The 24,738-nt window shown below is 38.9% G+C and overlaps 1 protein-coding gene across 1 annotated transcript; it reads left to right on the forward strand.

Annotated features, from left to right (window-relative positions):
* The first annotated feature begins 1,486 nt into the window (after window positions 1-1,486).
* On the forward strand, window positions 1,487-19,132 carry KLF5 (Kruppel like factor 5). Its single transcript, XM_045839092.1, has 4 exons — window positions 1,487-2,108; window positions 4,407-5,277; window positions 6,277-6,336; window positions 17,334-19,132. Exons 1-4 carry the CDS (start codon window positions 1,848-1,850, stop codon window positions 17,510-17,512), a joined length of 1,371 nt encoding a protein of 456 aa, XP_045695048.1. The 5' UTR covers window positions 1,487-1,847; the 3' UTR covers window positions 17,513-19,132.
* The last annotated feature ends 5,606 nt before the right edge of the window (window positions 19,133-24,738 follow it).

Consider the following 24,738-nt stretch of genomic DNA (forward strand, 5'->3'; position numbering starts at 1 on the left):
TCAAGCATTCTCTGAAGTAGTGATCACAGTTACAACAAAGGGAATGGAAAGGAGAAAAAAATGTCACAGCAAAATTTGTTTTCTAATAATTAGTAAATACCTCTAATACTTAAAGTGTGTATTAATTTTTAAAATCTACACACTGAAATAAGAAACATACCTTTGGTAGACTTACTCTTTGAAGTGAATGTTTTTGTGCAACTTATTTTTTAAAGCTGTTTTACAGTGAAGTAATGAGTAGGCTGCTGTATATGTTCAATCGTCTGTAGGTGCAGTGTTCTGTTAACATATATGCATATGTAGTAATATTCTAGGCATTTTTATTGCAGTTTATTGTTCAGGCTTCCAAATAAGCTAGATAAAATCGTGTACAAGAACATTAAAGATTAAGGGAAGTAGTTTCCCTTAGGTGATTGATGGTAAAAATTCACCTCCCGTTATGACCGTAAATGGACTGTAATATATTTGGCTATTACTTTCTTACAAATTTAGATTCCCAGTTTTCAGAGCTGCTGCGTGTCTAACGTTTGTGGCTTCTTTGGTTGTCTTTTCGTAGGAAAAGGTGCCACGGTGTTGGGTAAATGGGCTGCGTTTCTTCTTTGTAAATATTAACTCCATTTTTTTAAACATACAGTGCTAGCAAAAATAAGTCAAAGATGTAATGTCTATTTAAATACATTTGATCTAGTCGTTAGTGCTTAAATTAGATTCCATGCTTCTACTTGAATCAACAGTGTGTTAAAAACTTCAAAACATTCACATGGTCCATCATTCCCTTCATACATGGATACGAGGTAGATATTTGTGAAAACTTCTTGTAACCACTTAAATACTGTAGGAAAAAACAAGCTTTTACGCCTGGGCTTTAAAAAAAAAAAGTACTTGCCATTAAATCTTCTTACTCAAGACATTCCGAATTTACTTTGCTAAATGGACATATTCACTGATAAAAAAGAGAGGAAACGTGCTTTTTAGTTTATCACTCCGTCCTTAGTTTTCCGCTAAAGAAAAGCACATTTTGTATATTTAAAAATACAAACTCATTATACAAGTCCTTCGAAAACCTTAGTGCCCCCTCCTAGCTGCATTCTGGGTTTCAACTTTTCAGTTTCAGGTCCTTGCACAACACCTAAGACGTGCAAAACTCTCTTTCTTCCTATTCCTGGCAGAGAACAGTCCGAAGAGATCTCCCTCCACGTCTCCACCCTAATTCCCTCTCTTCCTAGATTCCACCGGCTCCTCTCCTTTCCTCCGCCCCCAGCTCCGCCAGCCTGCTCTGTCAGAAAAGTTGTGTACAAACTGCGCGGCGGCCCTGAGCGCGAAGCTCGTGGCCGGAGAGGGGTGCGGTCAGTGCGGCGGAGGCGGGGCTGCAGGAGAGGCTCTTCCTTCTCATAGGCTAGCAGGCTCGGCCCGGCCGGCCTCGGGGCCTCAGGATTCGCTGCAGCTCTGCCAGTCTAGCTGGTACGCCACGCCCACCCGGAGTTGGGTAAAATAGACGCGGGCGTCAAGTGTCAGTAGTCGCGGGGCAGGTACGCGCGTTCGCAGCTCGCTCGCCGAGACCAGCGGTGGCGGGAGCGGTCTCCGGCTAGTGAGAGAGCGCGGTGGGGCGGAGCGGGAGAAAGTGGCCGCCCGGAGGACGTTGGCGTTTACGCGTGGCCGAGCGGAAGAGTTTTGCTTTTCGTGCGCGCCTTCGAAAACCGCGCCTACTGTGGACTAAGGGGTCTGCCCGGAGCCTCCCCTCCTCCGTCCGCGGCCCCGCGCGGAGCTCGCCGGCCTGAGCCAGCGTGGGCGAAGTGGGAAGTGCGTTCGACCCGCGCCCCTCGACCGGAGCCTCCCCCCGAGTGCCCATGGCTACGCGGGTGCTGACCATGAGCGCCCGCCTGGGACCCGTGCCCCAGCCACCGGCTCCGCAGGACGAGCCCGTGTTCGCGCAGCTCAAGCCCGTGCTGGGCGCCGCGAACCCGGCCCGCGACGCGGCGCTGTTCTCCGGCGAGGAGCTGAAGCACCCGCACCACCATCAGCAGGCGCAGCCCGCGCCCCCTCAGCCTCCGCAGCCCGCCCCGCAGCCCGCCGCGGGCCCGCGGCTGCCCCCCGAGGAGCTGGTCCAGGTAGGAAGAGTGGCTTCCCTCCCTCCTGGGGCTCGGGCGTGTCTCGCTGCTGCGACGCGCGGGCGACAGGGGCCGCTCCAGGCTGGGGCGTGCGTCCGGGCTCCCCGGGAGCCGGAGCTGGGGTGGGCAGCCCCGCCCTGCCCTGCCCTCCTAGCCAGGGCACCCGCATTTCGCAGTGGGAAAGTGGGCCGGTCTGAAGGGGAGGGTCCTAGGTGAATTCGCCCTGGCGGGCCCGTCCGGCAAAGGTTAAAGGGAGACTAGGTGTTCTGGCGCACCTTTATTTTTTTTACATTTGGAGGATCAAACCTCGTACCTCACGCCCAACTTTACTGAAATTCCGCCTTTCGCCTTAATCTCCCCCTCCTCCCAGTGCAGTGGCCTTGGGGGTTCACCCCCGCCCCACTCGTCTCGTGTTAAGTGGAAACGCAAATCGGGGTGCTGGGAGGGGCCCCCACGGGGTCCTATTTTCTTATCTCGTGGGGCTGCCTTTGGGAAGCCGGAAAAGTAGAGGGTACATTGGAGTGATTATTTTTTCCTTAAAAAGAAAGCTGGGGTGTTGTTTTCTTCATGTGCGCGTAAATTTCCTCCCGGAGCCGCGTTGAAAGCTGGCACTTGGCATTTACACTTGCCCGGCAGCCGAATTAGAGCAACCGCCTGTTTCTTTCGCCCACGCAGGGAGTTATATAGCCCAGAAAAAACTTCCCGGGACTTTCAGCTTGTCCCAAGGAAAAAAAAATTGGAAACATACCCACACGCAAACAGCTGGAAGAGCTAAAATCAGAAACCACTAACCACCATGGTAGCGAAGGGCACGAAAGGGTTTAGTTCGGTTTATTTCAAGACGCTTCATTTACTAGTCCCCTGGTATATTGTATCTTTGCTATTCTTCTACCCCGGGGTGGGGGGGGTCTGCGAGCGTCGCCGTGCTGTGAAAGGACAGTGGCATTTGTCAGGGATATGACTCACATGATTAGAGCGTTAATTTTTATTTTTAAATCGTGTTTATCCGAGAAACCGCGTCTGCATCCTCACAGAGGGATACGAGGTCCGACATGAAACGTTTCTGAAATTGGTAGTGGCAAAAAACAAAGCAAAAAACCAACTTTATTCACCGATTAAGGTGTCAGGGTTAATCGTTCGATGAGCCATCTACTTAGGGTGTATTTCTTTTAAAATTTCCTTTTCGGTGTTAAAAGTTTAAAAGAGTACATAAGTTTATGTTATACTGGGAGAGGAGATAGCTTTAAGAAGACTACTTGTTACAAGCTGGATTATGTCCTTAAAAAAAATCACGATTTGAAAACAATTTGGTTGTTTCCTTACGTTTGTCAATTTTTTGCTCAGGAGAGACCACAAGTATAAGGTATGACTGGGCTTTTTACAGAGTAAGGGGGAATGTAGCATTGTCCCACTGAGGAGGACATGATAAATGTTTTGCTGGTGACTGTGCTAGTGATACAGCAGCCTCTCCCCACCCACGGGCTCCTTAGCACCACTCTACCAAGGGAGTGATTTTCCCCTAGGTAATTAAAGATCTGTTTTAGATAGGGATATAAATAGGAACATTTCATTTTCATATTAACCAATTACAGAATCTGCTGATTAAAATCAACACTTAGATCAAATGTTGAATGTGAACTTGTTCTTTCGGTGGACATTATGTTTTGATCAAAACGTTGTATTTAGGTTTCCTATCAACTATGAGCCAGAGAAGTCACTGAAATAGCCAAGAATATGTTTTACATGAACTATTTAATCAGTGTCTATCTAAGCAGAAATAAAAAAACTTCTACAACTTTGCAATAATATTTTTAAAGTTTGCGTAGTTTAAAAAAAAACACACATTAAGGTTACCTGTATGAGATGAGTAGAATTGAGGTCCTTTGGTAATATTAGAATACTGTACTTCAGTTGCAAACCTAACTGTGTAATGGGGCAGGGACTCCTGATTGTATGTGAGTGATAATAACGTGTACTTTATTATTGCATCAGAAAGGAACATGTTTTGTGTTTGCTTCCTTTTTGCTTGATTTACCTCATTCACTTTTTGTCCTCAGTTGATTGTGGGAGTGATTTTACCAAATTCATGTTATACGGAGTTTCGTAAGGTTTTAGTGAACTAATTATTAGACAATTGGCAAATAAACCTGGTATGTTTGTAAGCAGCACTCTGAAGGAGTTTGCCCAAGTCCTTTTCACAGGGATTGTTAGGGAATTTTTAGTAAGCACTGTTTGTTTGCTCTCTGTGAGATGATGAATTAGGTGGATTATGCATGTTTGTATCTCTTCTTTTTTTAGACGAGATGTGAAATGGAGAAGTACCTGACACCTCAGCTTCCTCCAGTTTCTATAATTCCAGAGCATAAAAAGTATAGACGAGACAGTGCCTCAGTGGTAGACCAGTTCTTCACTGACAGTGAAGGGTTACCTTACAGTATCAACATGAACGTCTTTCTCCCTGACATCACTCACCTGAGAACTGGCCTCTACAAATCCCAGAGACCGTGCGTAACACACATCAAGACAGAACCTGTTACCATTTTCAGCCACCAGAGTGAAACGACTGCCCCTCCTCCGGCCCCGACCCAGGCCCTCCCTGAGTTCACCAGTATATTCAGCTCACACCAGACCACAGCTCCAGAGGTGAACAATATTTTCATCAAACAAGAACTTCCTACACCAGATCTTCATCTTTCTGTCCCCCCGCAGGGCCACCTGTACCAGCTACTGAATACACCGGATCTAGATATGCCCAGTTCTACAAACCAGACAGCAGTAATGGACACTCTTAATGTTTCTATGTCAGCCGCCATGGCAGGCCTTAACACACACACCTCTGCTGTTCCGCAGACTTCGATGAAACAATTCCAGGGCATGCCCCCTTGCACATACACAATGCCAAGTCAGTTTCTGCCACAGCAGGCCACTTACTTTCCCCCGTCACCACCAAGCTCAGAGCCTGGAAGTCCAGATAGACAAGCAGAGATGCTCCAGAATTTAACCCCACCACCATCCTATGCTGCTACAATTGCTTCTAAACTGGCAATTCACAATCCAAATATACCTGCCACTCTGCCAGTTAATCCACAAAACATCCAACCTGTCAGATACAATAGAAGGAGTAACCCCGATTTGGAGAAACGACGCATCCACTACTGCGATTACCCTGGTATGTGATCTTACCTGGTAGAAGCATCATGTATTGAGTGTTCGTGTGTGTGCCTTTTTCCAAACTCAGGTTTTACATTTGCGAAGGGAAATAATGCTTCACAATAAAAATCACCTACTTTGTTCTTTTTGTATCCCAGTCTCAATATCTTAACCCTGGGATGTGCTGTTTAATTGTCTTGCTTATTTGATATTTTTTAAAAAAGGCTAGAATATTCTGGTAAAAAAGTTACTTAGACTTTTTTCTCTTTAATGTTACATAAGAATTTGAGTTACGTCAGACTTATTTTAACATAATTTCCAGTCATAAATTGGAGTTTTTACTTCTAAATTAGGTACCCTGAAAAGAGATTATGGAAGTAAGATAGGAGAATGGGTGGTGTAGTAATGAAGTGGGGGGATTGAGTAGGCTGCTTACAAGACAAGACTGTCTACAGAATAGATGTAAGGTTGTTCTGATAGTGTATGAGCATACGCTCGTTGTTGAATGAGATATGTGACCCAAAACATGATTTGATGACAGTAGTGAATGTATCTGCAAGTTGCTGGCATAAGCTAGTTTATGATTAATATAGGGTATAATTTGCTGATTGTGGTACGTGATATAGCATGACATATTAAATGAAAAAACAAGAAATGTGGGAGGGCAGAAAATGGCAGTCATCTTGGATAATGGTTTAACATTGTCAGCTCTGGAGCCATTAACTATTTTAAATCACCAAAATACGTGTTACTAATATAAAACACCTACTGGAATATAAACACATTTCACATTCGTAGCTTGACTTGATTATCCACTTTCTGCTAAAATGATATATAGATAAAGCAAATCACTTTAATACCTTTAGAAAGGTAATAGTGCTTTTCAAAACTGAAGCTTCAGATATCTAGCATGAGAAATTTCTTCTTTAAAACCAGATTTTAAACACAGAACCATCAAATGTAAAGATTTCAAAGGATCTCCAAAATGACAAGCTGTTTCTCTCCTGCTTTATTTTAGGCTGCACAAAAGTTTATACGAAGTCTTCTCATTTAAAAGCTCACCTGAGGACTCATACTGGTATGTAATTTTCTTGTTAATTCTGTGAGTTGTGTAAATAGTGTAAGTGGTATTCATCCTTTTAAAAGCCAACACTTGTTTGATCTCTTCTTTCTTCTGTCAACTTGTATTTTTTAATGGCCTACCTTTTCAGCCCTGGCTTGGCTCAAAATTCAGTCCAGTGAAAAAGCCTGGTTCCAGGAAGGCTGATGTTCCCTCACTAAGGCCTTGCCCTGTCACCTCACGTAGAATTAATTACCTAAAAATGTAAACAAGGATGTTTACTACTGGATTTTAAAACTTGTAATGGAACAGCTATTTCTTATCATGAAGGGAAAAAATGTAACTCATTTTTTCTTTAACAAAGCAGTTGGCTTCTATAAAGCTACATTAAACACTAAAAAAAGGTCCACTTAGCATGTAAATCATAATTGCTTAATACATTATCTTAGTTTTATCTTTAGCCTAAAATATCAGTGTTTAGCATGTCCATTCTATGCATGATGAAAGGAAGGGCTAGAATTGCAAAGTATTAAAATCAAACAAAGATGGGATCGTGGCTTAAAAAGTTTTTTGATGCTGTATCCCAGTCTACATTTGGTGCGTATGAGAGGTTGTATTCTAGCTTCTGTGAAATATTTCAAAATGTGCTGTTAAGTTTAGCCCCTTTAATTTTACAAATACTTACTTTGTCAGATGTATACAATCACATTTAAATGCTTTTTAATTTTAAAATGTTGTATCTGAACCTGTTTTAGGACAAAACCAGGTGACATGCTTTCAAAACCTCCAAATACCAAAATATTTTCAAGCACAAAGATGGTTACTATTTGCAATTTTGTTAAAAGGACAGCCCTAAAGGAAAGAACTTATACAAAGTGATTGTGTTTTATTTTCTCTGATTAAACACAGCCTTACCTAAAGTTTGCTAATAAAAGCAATGACCTAGCAAAATGTTTTATTCCATCATTGCTATGGAAACCAAAGTATTCAACAGTTCCTTTGAATGGGTTGTTGGATTAGTGTGAGGACTTGAATCTCCCCAGGCTAGATGTTACTATGGAAATAGAGTTTTGATAAATGAAGTAGTTATCTCTAACTGCTGCATTAAAAAGTAAAAGCCTTCGAACGAAGGTCAGTGCTGAGACATGGTACTAAGAGGAATATGGCTGCAGACATTTTTGTATGTCTGTTAGGTACTGCTTGATATCCCAGTGATCAGCACTGCTTATTAAAATCTAAATAACATTGGCAACAGTGTGGTAGATTTCAGGGCTTTCCGAGAAACTGCTTTAAAAGAAAAGACATCTCGTGTATTTATCAGTGGAATGATTGGGTTGTTTTGGCCTGACGTTTTTTAGAGATACACAAATTGATTGCATAAAAGGAAAGTTCCTATGTAAGTAGCCCAAAGTAGAAACTATACTTACAGAATATGTGGAACAAATACTCATTAAGCATAGAATAAACTCAGTCTAAAGTTTTCAAAACACAGATGACAAGGCCAAGAACACATTCTGTGTGGTAATAGTAAAATATCCTTTTATAAAGTACATGCTAAGGAAGGGAACATTGAAAATGGTTTTTACCTGAATTTTGATTAAGGGGAAGTGGAAGTAACTTTGAAACATTCGGACTATTGTTTTTCTTTTGGAAGTCCTTGAAATAAGAGATAGGGAGAAGGGAACGTTTTTTCATGAGTTCAAAGTCTCCTAATAAAAGAGGGGTGCAATTGCATCTAGCGATATATCAAGTGTATTGCAGTGATGTAGTCACAACATATCTAAATGGCCTTGCAACCCCTGCAAGTCAGGGTTTAGTGCTCTGAGTGCTTGTACCTGCAATTCTGGAACTTGACCTGCTGGTAAAGAAATTTAATAGTGGGTTGTCTTAACAATGCTTGTACTAATAAAAAACAAACCAAAAAAAAAAAGGACCTAGGCCTAATTTGGGTCCCATAAATGGACTTTTTCACCTGACCATAAATGTGGGGCCACCGACATCTAATGAGAGAGACGATTTAATCCAGTTTAATAAAGTTTTGTTTGATTGTCTTTCAAATGCCTTGGGGAGGGTTTGTGCAGACTTGTTCTTCTGGCTAAACCCGTTCTTGGGTAATCATAGAGCATTGAGGTTGTTTTCTCCTTATTTCTAGTTTCTAGACAATGCCTTTTAAAATTACCTCTCTCTCCTTGCATCCTCCCCACCCTGCCTGTTGTTTTTTAATGAATGTATCCAAAGCCAGCAAAGGCCTGTTTTTTTTTCCTTCTACCTTTGAAGGCCCAGGCATTTCTAAAGTACTTTTCTCATTTAATAGCTTTTTTGTTTTCTTTCTGTTCCCCTTGCCTAGTTTATTATAGGATTAAAAAAAAACAGTCTATATGGGAATGTTATTATATTTGATGATACAAAAGTTATTTTTTAAATGATTGCCATTTTGCAGGCAGAATGTGAAGCACCCTAGCATTTCTTTAGGATGAAGTTGTAAATGCTTTAAAATGTCAAGTTACCTTATGTTTTAAAAATGATTTCAGCAATTAAAACAACCTACATCTGAGTTATTTTTAAATGCTTATTCTGGATTTTTAGATTGTAAATGCTTCTTGACTTGCAGATTTGAACCTAAGGAAATAGTCTTTTCAAAATGAAGACCTTTTGAAGAATTTTTAGATGAAAGAGTACAAGATACTTTCTTGAACCAGAAATCTCATGGCATTCAAGTTTTTCTAAGTTCATATTTTTTTTTAATTCAGAAAGAATATACAATAGAAAGTTCTGTCATTGTATGGTTAGACAAAATACCTGACTCTATTCTGAGAAATAATTGTATTTCATTTAAAAACACGTTATGTCTTCATAGACATGTTAGCATATTTATAGACCTATAGAGGTACTCCTTATAGGGGTGTGTGGTGGTTGTACGTTACTGGTAATGTGCGTATATACGTGTCATGTCTCTGGTTAGACATAATTGTGGCTGCTTCTAGGCAACAGTGTCAAGAAATGGTAAATTTCCAAATCAAAATATTTGTACTTTTTTTGACAGCATTTAAATATAAATATATATATAGGGCTATATTCATTGCCACCATTTAAAAGTTGCTCCCAAACACCTTTTTAAAAAAAAAGATTCACATACCATTTGCTGTTACGAACCAACGTTACGAATCAAAGCTGATTCATGAATCACATAGAAAAATCAGCTGCAGCCAGCAGTATAGTTGTTTCTGTCTGTTGACTAGCTTTAATTTCATAATGAAGATTTAAACTAACTTAACCTAGGCTATATATACAAAGAAAAATTTGCAAGAAATTGAAATTTTTTTTTCTTACCACTGGTACTGTTTCTTTGGCATGCCTATGAGTACCATCAGTTGAAATATTTTTCATACATTGAGTGTGGAAATTTCTTTGAAACTTGTGTTTACATGTTAGTAAAAAGTACTTTTCAGAGAATAGGTTCTGAAAAAGTAAATAGTGAACTTTATACAGATGTCTGAAATCGTAGTGGTTTTAGTCACATGTGTGAATGTGCATTTAACCCTAGACAGTATGCTAAAGCAGTTGGGAGAGTAGGGTATAGTAATGTTTTTAGATTGTTCATCAGTCTCAACTCTCTGGAACAGGACAGAAAGTGAGCAGTTGTGCAGAGAAAGTCTTTGAGCCACACACACACACACACACTTGGCTCAAGTGTCCCCTGGACCCAGACACTGTGCATGAGCTGTCCTGGGTGCACTGTATGATCCCCAAAATGACTTGCTAAGGGTTGCCCCAAAAAGTACATTTGGAAACAAACCCCACAAAAGAAAATGGAAACCTATGAATCACATTGGAACACAACATGGACTCTGAGTACAGCACTCTCCTGTAAAGCACTCATTGCACAGTGAGTTGTGTTTGGGATTCCACAGCCCATCTTAGGGATTTTTGCCCCTGGCCTGGCAGTAAAGAGGGTAAATTCCCATGTTCCTCTTTACTCGATGATATAGGACATTATTTCCTAATCACATTTATATTAAGATGTTACTTCATGTGCTTTAAAATCCATAATTTTTGCTTGAGATTTGTTTCTAAGTATTGATTTTAGTTACAGTTTGGGTACTAAAAAAAATCCTTAGGTATAAATCTCTGTACTTCTCTGCTCCACGTTATTATTTATTAAATATACTGGGTATAGATTTTCATTTAAAAATATTTTTTAAAAGAATTTATTTATTTTTAGAGAGGGAAGGGAGGGAGAAAGAGAGAGAGAGAAACATCAATGTGCAGTTGCTGGGGGCCATGGCTTGCAACCCAGGCATGTACCCTGACTGGGAATCGAACCTGCTACACTTTGGTTCGCAGCCTGCGCTCAATCCACTGAGCTATGCCAGCCAAGGGCTTCATTTGAAAATATTGACAGCATTGACAGTAAAGATTTTTCTCCTCTAAAAGAAATATTGAAAATGTTCTGAAAATTATTTCTTTTTTGTGTGTGTGTAACTGGGAAAGAGTGAAAATGCTTTTAAAAATATATAGGAAGGATTTCACTATCTTAGAAAATTAGAGCTAAAATCAGCATAAGATTATAAATATAAAATATATGCATAATTATATGGACTTAATGGGGATGAATGATACAGTTTGGTTCTAGGCATCAGTGCTGGTTAAGTGTGTAACCTGTGTTAACTGGTAGAGGTTAAAGTTTTGCAGGATGAAATTTAGTGCCTGATTTTTTTTTTTTTTTTTTTGAATCTATATTGGAAAGCTATGCAGGAAAAAGTATCACATTTAGCCTATAGTGTTAGTTGTTGCTAGTGTTAGTTAAACATTCTTAAATTCTTTTCATTTGCGGCTTTATATATTGGCAATTTCAAGCTTATGTTAAAAAGAGGGGGTTTAAGAGACTTGCTGGTTTAGACCTCTGGAAAGGTATATATGAGTTTGAAAGCTTCTTTCTTTTTACTGACTCTTGCTGGGAAGATTAAACTTTGCTTCTAGGACTTGTTCTTTCATCTGAAAAACATTTAGTTGGGAATTTTGGTTCTGCGATCATAAAGCTTATATCGAAGGTTAAGAAGTTGGATTTGATCAAGTAAACATTTTGGACTGATCTTGCAGTAAGCCCAAAGAGAATCTCTTCCCTTTTCTTATAAACGAGTGGGAGAAGATTTGTTCCTAAGTTGATTAAATAGAATTGTTGAAGTTTAGGTAGAAACAGTCAGCTCTAAAGGTAGAGAAAATGTAATTTTTATTTTAGAAGCAGTATTTTAATCACCTAAGATTTTTACTTTGGCAGATATTTTTAGTTCTATAGAATGTAGTAGCTGTTTACTTGATGACCTACATCTTTTCTGGTGGAGGGTTAGAAACAAAGTAATGTCCTACTTTAGTAAAAGTATCTCTGTAACAGCATTCTTATTCTGTCAGCCTGTATTATTTATATTCAAGGATCTCCAACAATTCTAATTAAGGGTGGCTTACTGTTTTAAAAGTGCACTGTAGATAACTTTCATTAGAAAAACATCTAGGTAGAAGAATACATTTCTTTTTGACTAACTTTATAAATGCAAACCTTTGAGTTGGGAAGAAGCTTTCTGATCAAGGTAACTACATTGCAAATTAAAGGAAAATTAATGCAAATTAAAGGAAAAGATATGTAGTGCTTGGTCAGTGCTGGAAAATGAAAATAGGGTATTATTCTATTTTGGGTAAAATATTTCATCAATAACAAAACAAATATTTTGGGTTCTTATAAAAAAGTAAATGTGAGTATTATCTTTCTGTCAGAATACTCAACAACTGGTATTACATTTCATTAACACCGTTGATGGTACAGGGTGTTTTCCATTGTTTTTGAGAATACTCAGGAGAAGCAGCAGTAGGTTAGGAGCCTAGAGATTTTATTCTGCTGGAATCTAGACTGTGTAAACCTTGTCAGGGTATCCCCACCTAGCCCCCCTTAGATTTAGTAGATCACTGTTCTCTGCCCCTAGAAGTCCCCTTGCTGCCTTTTGACCAGTAGTAGGGCCTCCAGAACTTCCTAGTTCTCATCAAATGCAGTCCATTACTATAAACGAAAACTCGTTTATGTAGAATTTACTTCTCTGTAGAGCTATAGGATGGAAAGGCAAAAAGCATGATTTTCACATAAACGCACATTTACTTTGATCACCCTCAGTGATCCTAGGCAGAAGAGAACCCGGCAAACAAAGCCTTGTTGCAGGTGAGGCCATAAAAAAAGGACACTTCAGTAGACTTAAACACTAGGTGCTTTCCTGTCTCTTACACCTTCCCTTCTTTTCATTAATGAAAATAACCAAATTGGTCAGCCTTGAGCCAAATACATGATTGTTCTAAAGAAGCATTAGGAGACATGCGGCATTACTGCTGGAAGAGAAGACAGTTTCTGCCCTTGAGAAACTTTCAAAGCCAGTTGGAAGCAAAATACAGCTATTTGAAGCCTTTATACAGCAGTATATGTTCAAGTGCACATCAGTCCTTCAAAAGGAACTTAAGTGATGATGGGACACAGACAAGTGATCTCTCCTGGACTGTTCAGAGGTTTTCTGGAAGGGATAAGGTGAATCAGATTTTAAAGACAGAGATCAATGCAAATGGACCAAGAGGGAGACAGAGGGAATTTTCTTTCTTAACATATCTTTTAATCAGTTTGCTTAAAGTGGGTACGTTATTGATAGGGATACTATAGTAAATATTAGATGCATTCTATAAATACTAATACTACTAATCTTTGCAATGAACTGCCTACCCTTCTGTTTCAAGGGTTGGCATTGCTGCATAAAAATATAAATTAATGAGCCCAAATCATTTTACTTTATCTATTTTTAGATATCTAATATTGATGAATTTACTTAATTTTGGGGTTAATGTTTATTTCTTTGCCTTTTATTAAAATATATAGAGACTGATGAAGACTATAAATTCCCTTAGTCTCTAATGATGGCGAAAATACTGAATTGCATGAAAATATTTTGCTCTTGAAATAAGAGCTCATTTTGAGCTTCAAGACTCTTAAATTTTAAGAATTGAGATCAAATACTAATTATTAAAGTGATTTATTCCACTTTAACAGCTTGCATTATTTCAGGGCTCAGAATAGAATATGGATTTCAAGTTCTTTGAAGCCAGAGGCCGAGTCTTATTTGTTGTTTTCTGCAAGGTATTTAGTACAGGTTACATGCTTGTTCATTAAACATTGACTTTAATTTTGATGGTTTTTGGCCTTTATTAAATATGATTTGGATAATCTTTTAGCCTTCAGAAAGGAAACTAGATGGCAAATTTACTATAATAAGCTTTTTAAAAGTTGCATAAAATAACTAAAAAATATTTTTATCTGTGATATTTTTTTTATTAGAAGAATCTGTGGAACATTATAGGTAGAAGGATCTTTGTAAAACATTCTAGGGGAGGCCTTGGTATGAGTCTGTTGACTATGTTCAGCAGAGCAGAGAAACCTCCCATTCTGCTGTGCTAAGTTCAAGTCATTTTTTACCTGTTTATCAGAAAGAGAGAAAAAAAAGATAACTTTTTTAGTTCATCACTAAAGATTTTTCGAATACTTCAAAATATGTTCTGCTTAGCCTGGGTAAAGGGGGGACCCATTATTCAGTAACATTTGGGGGTTGTCAGTACCAGCACAGTTTATTGAGTCTTCAGGACCCCATGGGCTGAAAGGTGGGTCTTCACCGAGGGCCCTGGGGTTGAGACAGCCTGCGCTGAGGCCTGCTCTGAGTCCCTTAGGCTGTTCCTTAACTGAGCTTCACAAGTGGTTTTGGAGTCTTTAAATAAATTTGAGCAATATCTACATGTTCCTTAAAATCATTATATAGAGTTATTAATGTTTGCTAATGGAGGATTGAAGTAGGACATTAAGGATAAGTGGCAGGCTGGGATTCCTAGTGTAGAGCTCATTGTTGTGCAGCTAACTCCCGACTCTGGAGTATGTGCTCACGGATGTTTGTGCCTGTACCTTCCTTGCACTGGAAATGTTGCTGCTTAACATTTCTATAAAATATACTGACTTTCTCGGTATGGATGATATGTATGTTCAACTTGAACATTTTTTAAAAAAAAGATTAGGGGTTCCTAGCAAAAAAATGGTAGCAATTTTAAAATAGAACGAGAAAATGCATACTTCATTTGAGAGATAAAGTGGAAGCTTGTTTTTCATGCTGTAAAAACTTGTCACTTTTTTCTTTTTGCCTTTGGAAAGTTTCACATTAACAGCATAAGAACTTAAAAATACAGTTGATGTTGAAAGAGCTTAACTAAATATTTTAAATTGGTGGTATTGGAAAAGGATTCTGTAAAAATCCAATTAAACTTTTGAAAGCTCTATCCTGTTGAAATAACTTAAAGGAAGTCAGTTTGGTTTCCCAGAAGTACTGTGCATAGTGTTTCTGGCTGAGGAAGAAAGGCCCGAATCGGCTATTTGGCCAGAAATTGGGTACCAGCTTCCTCTACACTGTTTTACTTGAACGGTGTTGACACTTGAACAAATCCCGGAGAAACTGCCCCACGTGGGGAACAGTTGTCCTTGTTTTACAAGACTCGGTCCCATAATTAATGTCCCAGACACTGGTAGTATTCTTGGCTAAACAATCTATAGATGTGCATAAATTGGGAGCAAAACCCCAAATGTTTTAGGAACTTAATTAGCTACCGTTTTCCAGCCAATCAGTAAACTTTAAAAAATATTGGTGCAGTTTATTGCTTTATAGCCAATAAAAATAGCAAACAAAAAGAGGCTACTGTCCCTTATTTCTTACACTCTAAGAATTCAGTTCTCTTGCTATTTAATTATTAAGTTCAAAAAACTAGAATGATTTCTTTTAAAATTGGGGCAGTTCAGGAATTTTTTTTTCCTTGCCTCAGACATGAGAAATAACTTTCCATTAAATGACAGTAAAGTATTTAACCAGCATGTTTGTTTTTGTGAATTTATTTTTCACAAGAAGCAAAAAAACAAACACTTGTGTGCAGACAGTTTTTTTTTTTTTTTGTATTTAATTTCCATGCACAGGAGCGATAGCTCCCTTTAGTGCTAGTATTAAATAAATTAAATGTGAATTAAGATGTCCGTTATACAAATACAGAAAAATTTCTTAAATTTTTAAGAAATTTAAAAAACAAAAATGGTTGTGTCTTGGTTCAGAGTCAGAGGAGGGGAGACAGGAAAGGTGGCCTGGGGTGCACACCAGCTAGGAGGAGTTGAAAGAGAAATTTCATGAGAAATAATTGGTACAGATTTCACAGAGCCATTCTGGCCCTTCTTCGTCTTGATGGAATTTTAAGTCAGACAGGTTAGCAGAATAGCAAAAATATGTTACCCGCAAGTTGTAGAAATCTCAGTTGATGTGGACAGTGTCTTTTAAAATTTGAACACAGCTGAGTAATCTTACAACTTCCTGAATATGACACTGCTAAATTGGGCAGAAACATCATTGAGTTTCAATGGTGAGGAGTGATCAGGGCAACTTTGAGGTTCTTCTCTACCAGAAGAAAATATTTTAAAAGGAATGTCAGAGCTAAGCTAGTCAAAGGTTTAATATGCAAATTTATCTCACAAACTCTCATCTTAAACCAACAAATTTATAGAATATTATAACAATAAAGCATAAGTATAGGAACTACTAGTTAATGGGATTCTTAGGTTTTGGGGTATATTTAGAGTACTACGTGATCTCAAATAGGATTAATAAACTTTAAAACTGGGACTTAAAACGGCATTATAAATATTAAGTAATTTTAAAGGATTAGCAAACTTTAGACCGCATTAAGAGTATTGCAAATTGCAGTGGAGCAGCTGCGCAGTTACCCACTCACTGTTGAAGTGAAGAGAGCTATTAAAGATCGGGTAGACTGAGCGATTAGGGGCTCGTAAAGTATATATTACACCTGTAAGGTCCGTGAGGCCAGGCATTCAGGGCAGTGCCCAGCACATGGTAGAAAGCTGTAAATCATTTATAAAATGAAATTTTTAAAAAGATTATTTATTTATTTTTGGAAAGGGGAAGGGAGGAAGAAAGAGGGAGAGAAACATGGATCGATTGGTTGCCTCTCCCATGCCCCCACCTGGGGACCTAGCCCACAACCCAGGCAGGTGTCCTGAGCAGGAATCAAACCTGGGGACCCCTTGGTTTGCTGCATGATGCCCAACCCACCAAGCCATGCCACTCAGTGCTTTAAAATGAATTTTGATGATCTTGCTGGTGCAGTGCTGAACATAGAGAAAATAATGCAAAAATCAGCAAATGTTGAGGAGTTATGGTTGTTTCATGACTTTACCAAAGTGAAATGATCAGTTCTAGACTTTCTGATCTGATTGAGGAATTTATTAAATATCAAATGCATAAAGCTTTAGCATAGTTGAACTTTTTTCTCTTCTGCTTCCATCTGAAGAATGGGAGGATGTGAATGTGTATGTGCTAGTGTGAATTTCAAAGAGCAAGTGCCCTAATACTCCACTTTGGAGGCCTTGTGTTCAGAACTGTTGTGTGTGCTGGAAGTTGCAGCCTGGCTAGTTTAGAAACACCTAGGACCAGTTGGAAGTAAAAGATTGCAATTGTAGGACCTTAATATTGGTGGCCTGAGCAGCTTCCTCTCTTGGCCATCTTGCAGCCATTAGTCTTCACTCATTTAATTTATGTGTATTGGTGTAGACATTGTTCTTAGACAGTGATGATGAAGCCGCCCAAGCTATCTAACCATTTAATGGATTTATGTATGCAGGATCACTGATTCATCTAGCTTATTTAAAATTGCAGTTTTTTTCATTCTTCAGTGATACATAGAATACTTTGTTCTTTGCGTGAGTAGGTGAAGTAGCACTCTATGAGACAGTGACTATTCAGTGGGTGACTTTGAGAAGTGAATCAGTAACAGAATTCATGAACTTTTCTTCTCTTGGACCATGATTTTTTAATTATTTTCAGGCAGTATCTATGATACTGACTACGTTTGTCTTATGAGCAGGGCACCTCACCTCTTCTCTCTGTTCATTGTCACAGGCGAGAAGCCATACAAATGCACCTGGGAAGGCTGTGACTGGAGGTTCGCTCGCTCTGACGAGCTCACACGCCACTACCGGAAGCACACTGGGGCCAAGCCGTTCCAGTGCGGGGTGTGCAACCGCAGCTTCTCCCGCTCTGACCACCTGGCCCTGCACATGAAGAGGCACCAGAACTAAGAGCCACCGCTGTGGGCCTGCTGTGCTTATGCAGTTCACACTGACGGTCTGCAGTTCACTCAGCAACATTTTAAACTACAAAATTAACTATATATATATATATATATAAAAAAAAAGAAACAACAAAAAAACTGGAAATGTATATTTTGTATATTTGAGAAAACAGGGAATACGTTGTATTAATACCAAAGTGTTTGGTCCTTTCAAGAATCTGGAATGCTTGCTGTAATGTATGGCTTTACTCAAGCAGATTTCATCTCATGACAGGCAGCCGCATCTCAGCGTGGGGGTGGGGCGGGGTGGCAAGGTGTGATTGCAGTGTTTTTACCTGAGCGCCCGCATTTAACGTGGCAGCATTTAGTAAACAAGTTGTCAGGCAGGCACAGGAAGAAGGCTGGATTGTGTGTCAAGATTTTACTTGACATCAAGTGGTTTTTCAATATTAGACTAATCCTTTAGAGGTACGCGGTGTACCTGGCAATTCACAAATAGCCATTGAACAAATAAGTGTGTGTTTTGTTTTGTTTTTTATGAGTTGCCTATATTTGCTATTCAAAATTTTGTAAATATGCAAATCAGCTTTATATGTTTATTACAAGTTTTCTAAGATTTTGGGGGGGAGAAATCATAAGTAATTTGAAAATAACCATGAATACATTTACAGTTAGGATTTGTGGTAAGATACCTCTTACAAAACCTTACCAAATTCATTTCTTTAGGGGAAAGAAATAATCATTCAAATGAACTTTAAAAGCAGATTTAATGCACTGATTAAAATAGGATTGTTTATTTTAAATATGAAAAGACATTTTATATGAATTGTGAACTGAAGAGCTTAAAGATAGCTACAGTATACAAAAGTTAAACCTCTCACAATAAGCTAACCTATCATTTTTAAGAAGGAGAACTTATGTAATTTATGATGCAGTTTTCATATATGAAAATGTTGAATTCATGATGGAGTTTTCATATACCGAGGTTAATTGCTAATGCAGTAGTTAAATGCCAGTTTATGTGGAGTTTGCATGTAACATATGGTGACACAGTAATTTTACCTAAATTACAGTGCAGTTTAGTTAATCTACTGTTCGTACTGACTCAGTGTCTGCCTTTAATTACAAATGACATGTTGAAAACTTAAGGAAGCAAGTGCTACATATATGCAATATAAAATAGTAATGTGATGCTGATGCTATTAACCAAAGGGCAGAATAAATAAGGAAAATGCCAAAAGGGGTCTTAATTGAAATTTTAATTTTGTTTTTAAAATATTGTTTATTTATTTTGTGGTACTATAGTAAGTTTTTTTAGAAAATTTTCATAACTTGATAAATTATAGTTTTCTTTGTTAGAAAAGTTGCTCTTAAAATGTGTAAATAGATGACAAGTGGTGTAAATATTTTGTAAGCGGCTTCAAAATGTTTATACATGGAAACATTACTGCATAAAACATAAATCGGTTGCTGTTTTGCTTCTTTTTCCTTCTTATTTTTGTATTGTGGTCATTTCCTATGCAAATAATGGAGCAAACAGCTGTATAGTTGTAGAATTTTTTTGAGAGAATGAAATGTTTATATATTAACGACAATTTTTTTTTGAAAATAAAAAGTGCCTAAAAGAGTCATGTTCTGCCTGTCTTCTTCACTTACAATAGCAAAACATTTAGCAAATTCCATTTCCAAAACTATTTAAAAGGGTCTGTCAGGGCAGTTAATAAACTAGTTTCCACACTGAACCAATACCTGCCTTTGTTTTAGACAAAAGAGAGGGACTCATTTTTAAAATATGATTAGAGGCATAAAGGGAGGCATAATTCATGAATGCTGATACTAATTTTTCTGGTGAGTACCCTTCATTCCATGTGATGACAATGGGATTTTTAGCCTTCCTCCTGAAAACTTGTAACCCCAGTCCAAACCCTGATTGAAACATTCTATCAAATACACGCCCAGTACTCAAATTGCCATGTTATGAAAAACAAGGAAAAACCCGAGCAGCTGTCAGCCAAGAGAAGCCTCAGGAAACGTCAACTAAATGTAATGTATAAACTAAATGGCATTCTGGAGGAGGAAAAGAACTTTGGGGAAAAGCTGAGGAAATCTGAATATAGTATGGAATTTAATGTTTCAGTGTTGGTTTGTCAATTATGTTAAATGTATCATACTAACAATGTAAGCTATAATAGAGACGGGAGGGTGGTATATAGGAATTCTGTTTTACCCTTGCGGTAATTCTATATGTCTAAAACTTCTAGAATAAAAAGTTCATTTTTAGAAAGGCAAAGGAAAGAATCAGTATCACTATTACATATTTTTTAGTAAATGGAAAAGTGTGCTGTTGGAGCTAAAATGAAAATTTCATTTATATAATATGGCATCGTAAGTTTATCCAACCTCTAATTATTTGAATCCTCTTCACTCATTATCTAGCTTGATAATACAATGTACAAATCATTCCTTAGAATTTCCCATTGAGGGGAAACTTTTTGGAGTGGGGCGATTTTATTTATTTTTTACAGAGAAGGGAAGGGTCAGAGAAAGAAGGAGAGAAACATCAATGTTTGGTTGCCTCTCACCCCCTAATGGAGACTTGGCCTGCAACCCAGGCATGTTCTGTGACTGGGAATTGAACTTGAGACCTACTGGTTCACAGACCAGCTCTCAATCAACTGAGCTACACTAGTCAGGGTCAAAAAAACTTTAGCTTAAATTTCTAGAAATTGAAATAGGGAGGCTGTAGGTGTGTGTGCGTGCGCGCGCGCGTGTGTGTGTGTGTTTAAGCAAGCACTCCATGTGTCTAGTAACAAATCAGGGATGTGTTCAGTTGTAATTGGTAATTGTATGAATTGTCAAGACATTGTCTTGTGAGTAGAAACTTCCACTCTTTGGTTCCTAGCACTTAATTGTATTCAGCTTCCTAAAGCTTAAATACTACTTTACCTCAGGTTGAAATGTTTCCAGTTCTCTTTCCCTTTCGTAGGCTGCCTTTTCTCCCTTGCCAGCTACCTGTTCAAATCCTTGTCTGCCAAAGCTCACTTCAGACCCCCAATCTTTATTAACCACACTCAGTGGAGCTTTTTTTTTGTATTTGGAGAACTGACAGTTTAGTGTTGGAATTATTCTCTGATGTCACATGTATTTTTCTTTTGATTGTCAACTGCTCTGAAGAAACATTTCTTAGATTGCCTTTGTATTTCAGCTCTCGTTGATAAAGCTGATGTCAAAAAACTTTGGTGCTGTATGAAATGGCGTTAAGTCCTGCAGGAATTGAGTCAATCTAATTTTGGCCAAGTTTCCTCTTCTTTGTCCATTGTTGCTCTAGTGTCGGTGTTGGATTTTTGATAAAGTGGGTGACTGGGAAACTGATTATAAGGTGAGCAAACAGGCAATGCCTGTGAATTTGTAAACACTAGGATGTTTTCAAAAGAAAATTATTTTAGACAACTATTACTAAGACTTCAAAGCTGGAAATAATTTCATTGCTGATCCTTAGCATGTCCATTAAATGAATGTTTGGTTTCAAACATATTCTGACCAGTCTCATGGTAAAACAAGCTATCCCAACTAAATAAAAATTGAAAATATGGCAGGCTCCCATTGGCCAGAATGCAATCATGTGGTTTGATTACAGGGAAGTAATGCTCTTGAGCTTTTTGCTTGGTTAGGTTTTATTCTCATCCCCTCTCCCAAGTTGTCTTGTGTTTTGTTTTGCTTCATTTTTGTCATTTTTATTGCTGGTGCAGCTTGTGTTCAGTGCATCACTTCATGGCGCTTCAATTAGAGAATCCTTAGGCAAGCATGACTTGGCCTGCCTACATAAAAATGTTCTTCAAAATCTAGCTGGATTCCTTTACCTATCTGCAAGTAAGCCCATCAGAGCTCTTTGGATTAACTTGTGGCCATAACATAACAAAGATAGGCTTTATTCTCCATTACTAAATCTGGTCTCTACTTTGAAGTTAACCAAATGCTGTCTGGTTAAATTCTTCACTGCAGTGTTAAAATAATCAATAGTAGAGTTCTTTTTTTTTCTTTTTATTCATACCAGAGTTACAGATGACAAACCTGACAACTATTTAATACTTATTTTCACAACGACTATTAAAAAAAGTTGCTTGAGAGCTATGTGTGATTGGAAGAGTTTGTTATATGAAAATTCAGAAGTTTTCTTTGTAAACCAGTAATCTTTATTTTTTCTACTGTTCCCAGTGCATATCACCCCATGAAAGCATTTGGGGCTATGGAAATGTTAATATTCTTAATTATAAAGGTAAAAGGTTAATGCTATTTGACAAAAGACAGTTGAGTGATGATATATAAAAGGAATGGACATTAAGAAGATCATATAAACTTTTTGGTAAAAATGGTAGATTACATGCATCTAATTTTGCAGCCTCCTAAAACCTCACTAAAATGAAGGTTTTTTTACCCCTACAGCATAAACCTGTGAGGAGAACAGAAAAACAGAAACACCAACTTACTTGGGGGAGCTGGACAGAGCTAGATAGAGGAGGCAACAAACAGCATAACTAAAAATGCAAAAATCCTAGAAGAGTAGCGGAGAAAACCAGAACTAACCTAATTCTAACTCCCACAGAAATCCCTAAAGATGTCAGGAATTTGTAGCATCAAGTATTTCTAGATGTAGGGCTAAAATACAATTTTCTAACAGTTTGTCTTAAGTTGTTTTTCTTAATCATTTTTTTTCAATTACAGTTGACATAATATTACTTTCAGATGTATACCCCAGTGATTAGATGTTATATAACCTACTAAGTAATCATCCCAATAAATCTCATACTCATCTGACACCACACATAGCTATTAGAATATTACTGACTAAATTCCCTACACTGGACTTTATATTATCATGACTATTTTATAAGTACCAATTTGTACTTCTAAATCCCTTCACCTTTTTCACCCATCCCCCAATCAACCTCCCATCTGACACCTGTCAAAATTTTCTCTGTTTCAGTCTGTTTCTGATCTTGTTTATTTTGACTTTTAGATTGTATTTATTGCCATTTTTGTTCATATTTTTAATCTTTTTTCTTCTTTTTAAAGTAGACCCTTTAACTTTTCATATAATACTGGTTTGGTGGTGATGAACTCCTTTAGCTTTTTCTTGTCTGGGAAGCTCTTTATCTGCCCTACAATTCTCAGTGATAGCTTTGCTGGGTAGAGTAATCTTGGTTGTAGGTCCTTGCTTTTCATCACTTGCAATATTTCTTGCTACTCCCTTCTGGCCTGCAAAGTTTCTGTTGAGATATCAGCTGACTGTCTTATGGGAGCTCCCTTGTACATAACTGCTTTTCTCTTCCTGCTTTTAAGACTCTTTGTCTTTAACATTTGGCATTTTAATTATGATGTGTCTTGGAGAGGGCATCTTTGGGTTCATCTTGTTCGGCACTCTGCATTTCCTGGACTTGTATGTCTCTTTCCTTCAGGTAAGGGAAGTTTTTTTGTCATTTTTTCAAATGGGTTTTCATTTTCTTGCTTAATCTCTTCTCCTTCTGGCACCCCCATGATGGTGAATGTTGGTGTGCTTAAAGTTGTCCCGGAGTCTCCTTACACTCTTCATGTTTTTGGGTTCTTTTTTCTTTTTGCTATTCTTTGGGTGTTTTTTGATTCCTTATATTCCAGATCACTGATTTGATTCTTGGCTTCATCTACTTTACTGTTGAGTCCCTGTAAATTATTCTTCATTTCAGTTAGTGTATCCTTCATTTCTGACTGGTTCTTTTTACGGTTTCTATGTCCTTTTTCAAGCTGTTGAAGTTCTAAGTTCCTTGAGCACCCTTACAACATTATTTTGAACTCTGTATCTGGTAAATTCCTTGCCTCCAGTTCATTTAGTTCTTTTTCTGGAGATCTCTCCTGTTCTTTCATTTGGGACCTGTTTCTTTCTTTCCACATTTTGGCTGCTTCCATGATTGTTTCTGTGTATATGGTAGCTACATTTCCTAGACTTGGTAGAGAGTCCTTGTGTAGTAGGTGTCCTATCAGGCCCAGTGGCATAGCCTCCCCATTCACCCTAGCTGAGTGCTCCAGGTGTACCCCATGTGTGAGTTGTGTGTACTGTCCTGTTGTAGTTGAGCCTTGATTGATGTCAGTGTCACCTGGAGGGATTGACCCCCCCAGGCCAGCTGCCTCAAGGACAGGCTGTGACTACAGCAGGGAAGCTGCTGTGCAGGAACCATTCCTACAGAGCGGGACTTGCTTCCGTGGGGCTTTGGTGGTCACCAAGTTGTCCTCTTGAGTGTATGGCTCACGGATGTGGTAGGGTTGTGATCCAGAATGGTCTGAAGCTGTCCACCAGGTACACTGGCTTTGGGGCCTCCTGGAAGGTGCAGTCAGCTACTGCCTGTGCGGTGCCTGGGGCTACCCTACACTTGCTACAGAGCAATCTGCAGATGGATGCTACAATACTTGTACTGGGCTTGGAGAAGCCCAGGAGAGGCCAAGCTGTGTGCCAAGGCTGGCTGCCGCTAGTACTCCTCTGAAGCATGAGGTTGGAGAGGCCAATTGTATGGAAAAGCCACTGGAACAGCGTGAGTGAGGTGGGGTCTCAGGAAATCAGGGTGGGGCAAACTGTGAACCAAGTTGATGGAGAGTCAGATATGATACCCTCCTGCTGGCTCTGTGGGGTGGGGTGGGGGAATGTCTCAGAAAAGGAACAATGGCTTCTGCCAGCACTTTTGTCTGGCAGACGTATGTCCCTGGTTTCTTTTAAGGTGCTTCCCCAGTGCTCAAGCTCAGAGACAGTGAGTCCAAGAAAGTCCATGTGCGGGCCCTTTAAGAGGAACTGCCCCTTAAGAGGGCTCCTGGGACCCCAGTAGCCCTCTGTCTCACTCAGCCACAATCCCTGCTGGTTTTTACAGCCAGAAGTTATGAGGGCTTTTTTTCCTGACACTGAAACCCTGGGCTGGAGGGTCTGGTGAGGGTCAGGGACCCCTCACTTCTCAGCCAATATCCCTCGATTTTAAACTGCCACAGATGGGTGTGCCACCAGCCTGTTCCTCATCTCTGCCCCTCCTACCAGTCCCAATGTGGCTCACTCTTTAAATCCCTAGGCGTAAGACTTCCACTCAGCTAAATTTCAGGCAGTTCTGAATGATGGCTGTTCCGTAGTGTAGCTGTAATTGTGATGTGGTCGTGGGAGGATTTGAGTGCCGTGTTTACATGTGCTGCCATCTTGACCAGAAGTTTAAAATTTTTTAATTC

This window comes from Phyllostomus hastatus, unplaced genomic scaffold (genome assembly GCF_019186645.2).
Source record: "Phyllostomus hastatus isolate PE091 unplaced genomic scaffold, TTU_PhHast_1.1 phas_contig_29, whole genome shotgun sequence".
Classification (NCBI taxonomy): domain Eukaryota; kingdom Metazoa; phylum Chordata; class Mammalia; order Chiroptera; family Phyllostomidae; genus Phyllostomus; species Phyllostomus hastatus.

Bases quoted from the DNA above. Each gene is read 5' to 3' on its own strand.
- KLF5 (XM_045839092.1), top strand. From the start codon at position 1,848: ATGGCTACGCGGGTGCTGACCATGAGCGCCCGCCTGGGACCCGTGCCC. The intron at 5,278-6,276 runs GTATGTGATCTT...GCTTTATTTTAG, and splicing joins CCACTACTGCGATTACCCTG to GCTGCACAAAAGTTTATACG. The intron at 6,337-17,333 runs GTATGTAATTTT...TCATTGTCACAG, and splicing joins TCACCTGAGGACTCATACTG to GCGAGAAGCCATACAAATGC.